Below are 1908 nucleotides of genomic sequence, written 5' to 3' on the forward strand. Positions count from 1 at the left end.
AAATATATGGTGATGAAAGTAGAACTGACTCTGGGTGGTGACACACAACATGATATATAGATGATGTATTACAGAATTGTACACCTGAAACCTATAACTTTACTAACCATTGTCACCTCAATAAACTTTAATTTTAAAAAAGTATGAATGTGACCATAAATAAGCAGAGATCTAAAGTAGATTAAAGAAAAGAATTTGCCCAGCCTGTTATTTGACAAAAATCGTCCATCTCTGTTCCTTGTATATATTTTTTTCTTTTTTAAATACTATATATGATTTAATGGAAAAAGAGAATCACACTTTGGTGAGGAAGTTAACTTTCCAGGGTTTCTCCAGCTTCCATGAGCACCAGCTCACCCTCTATGTTGTATTCCTTGCAGTGTACATATTAACCCTGGCAGGTAATGTCATCATTGCGACCATCATTAGCCTTGATCATCACTGCTACACCTCCAGCATGCTATCAGCTTGAGAGACTGCGTACACACTCGTCATTATACCCAGGATGCTCTGTAACCTCATAGGCTTGAGTCAGCCCACCTTCTGGGCTGGCTGTGCCACTGAAATATTCTCCTTCACCACTTTGGCCATCAACAACTGTTTCCTCCTCGCAGTGATTAAGTACAACTGCTATGTAACTATTTGGAACCCCTTAAGGTATTCTGTTAGCATAAATAAGAGAGTGTGCATCCAATTGGTGGGGGCCTACAGAATTGGCCTAATTGTGGCCATGACACAGGTATCAGCTGTGTTCAGGTTGCCCTCCTGTGCCACAAAGATGTATCATTTTTTTTGTGACATCCAAGCTGTGATGAAACTCTCCTGCATTGACACAACTGTCACTGAGATCCTTACTTTGATCATCAGTATGCTGGTGATCCTGGTTCTCATGGGATTGATTTTTGTTTCCTACATCCTCATCATCTCCACCATCCTCAAGATTGCCTCAGCTGGGGGCTGAAAGAAGGCCTTTGCTACCTGTGCTTTTCATATCACCATGGTCATTGTACACTATGGCTATGCCTCCATTGCCTACCTCAAGCCCAAGTCAGAGAACACCAAGGATCAAGAGCATCTAATCTTAGTGACCTATACCATCATCACCCCCATAGTGAACCTTGTGGTATACACCCTGAGGAACAAAGAGGTCAATTATGCTTTGCTCTGGGCCATTGTCAGGAAGCTTTCCTGAAAAGATGGGCCTTTCAATGAGGACCTTAGAAGATCCTCTAGAGAGGAAAAAGCAGAGTCCCTAGAATTAAAATTCTGGGGTGTATTAATTAGTAGTTAGGTGAGAGGAAGAGAAAACAAAAGGATTAAAAATTCAAAGTGCAAACAAGCCTCCATCTCACAAGAGAACACCGATGTTGTGGAACATCAAATATAAGAGAAAGAACCGATGATATTGGGAAGTAGATGGGCTGTCTGGGCAGCTTGGTACAGAAGGAGATCAAGATAGTTGAATAAAATGATGATGGGAGGCTGCCCCAGTGCAGGGCTAGAGTTTTGGGGATTTTTAAAAAAGATTTTATTGGGGAATTGGGGGAGGGGAACAGACAAGTTGCTGGGGTTTTTTTTTTTGTTGTTGTTCTTCATTCTAGTTGTGGAGAATGCCATGTCACCGGCACATGTTGGTATTATGGTCATTGTGCTCTTCCCGGCTGAGGCAGTCAGTCACCGGCCATTGGACAGCCACTCATGGTGGCTCACGGCAGCCTACTGCAGCCCCACTGCAGCCTAGGCCTTTGCCGGCCACTCACAGCAGCCCAGCTCCAGGTCAAGCTTTTGTTCACCATCTTAGCTGTAGTGTCACTGGCCCATGTGGAAACCGAACTGGCAGCCCTGCTGCTCAGAGCTCTCACTCCCAAGCCAACTCTTAACCACTGAGCCACTCAGCTGGCCCCCAGA

The 1908-nt window shown here is 44.1% G+C and overlaps 1 protein-coding gene across 1 annotated transcript; it reads left to right on the forward strand.

The window, feature by feature from the left end:
* Positions 1-280: 280 nt before the first annotated feature.
* LOC109377565 (olfactory receptor 10J1-like) lies at positions 281-1192 on the forward strand. The gene is given in 1 exon segment (XM_019633949.1): positions 281-1192. A coding segment is annotated over 1 exon segment (912 nt).
* The last annotated feature ends 716 nt before the right edge of the window (positions 1193-1908 follow it).

This window comes from Hipposideros armiger, unplaced genomic scaffold (assembly GCF_001890085.2).
Source record: "Hipposideros armiger isolate ML-2016 unplaced genomic scaffold, ASM189008v1 scaffold_1452, whole genome shotgun sequence".
In the NCBI taxonomy this organism is placed as follows: Eukaryota; Metazoa; Chordata; class Mammalia; order Chiroptera; family Hipposideridae; genus Hipposideros; species Hipposideros armiger.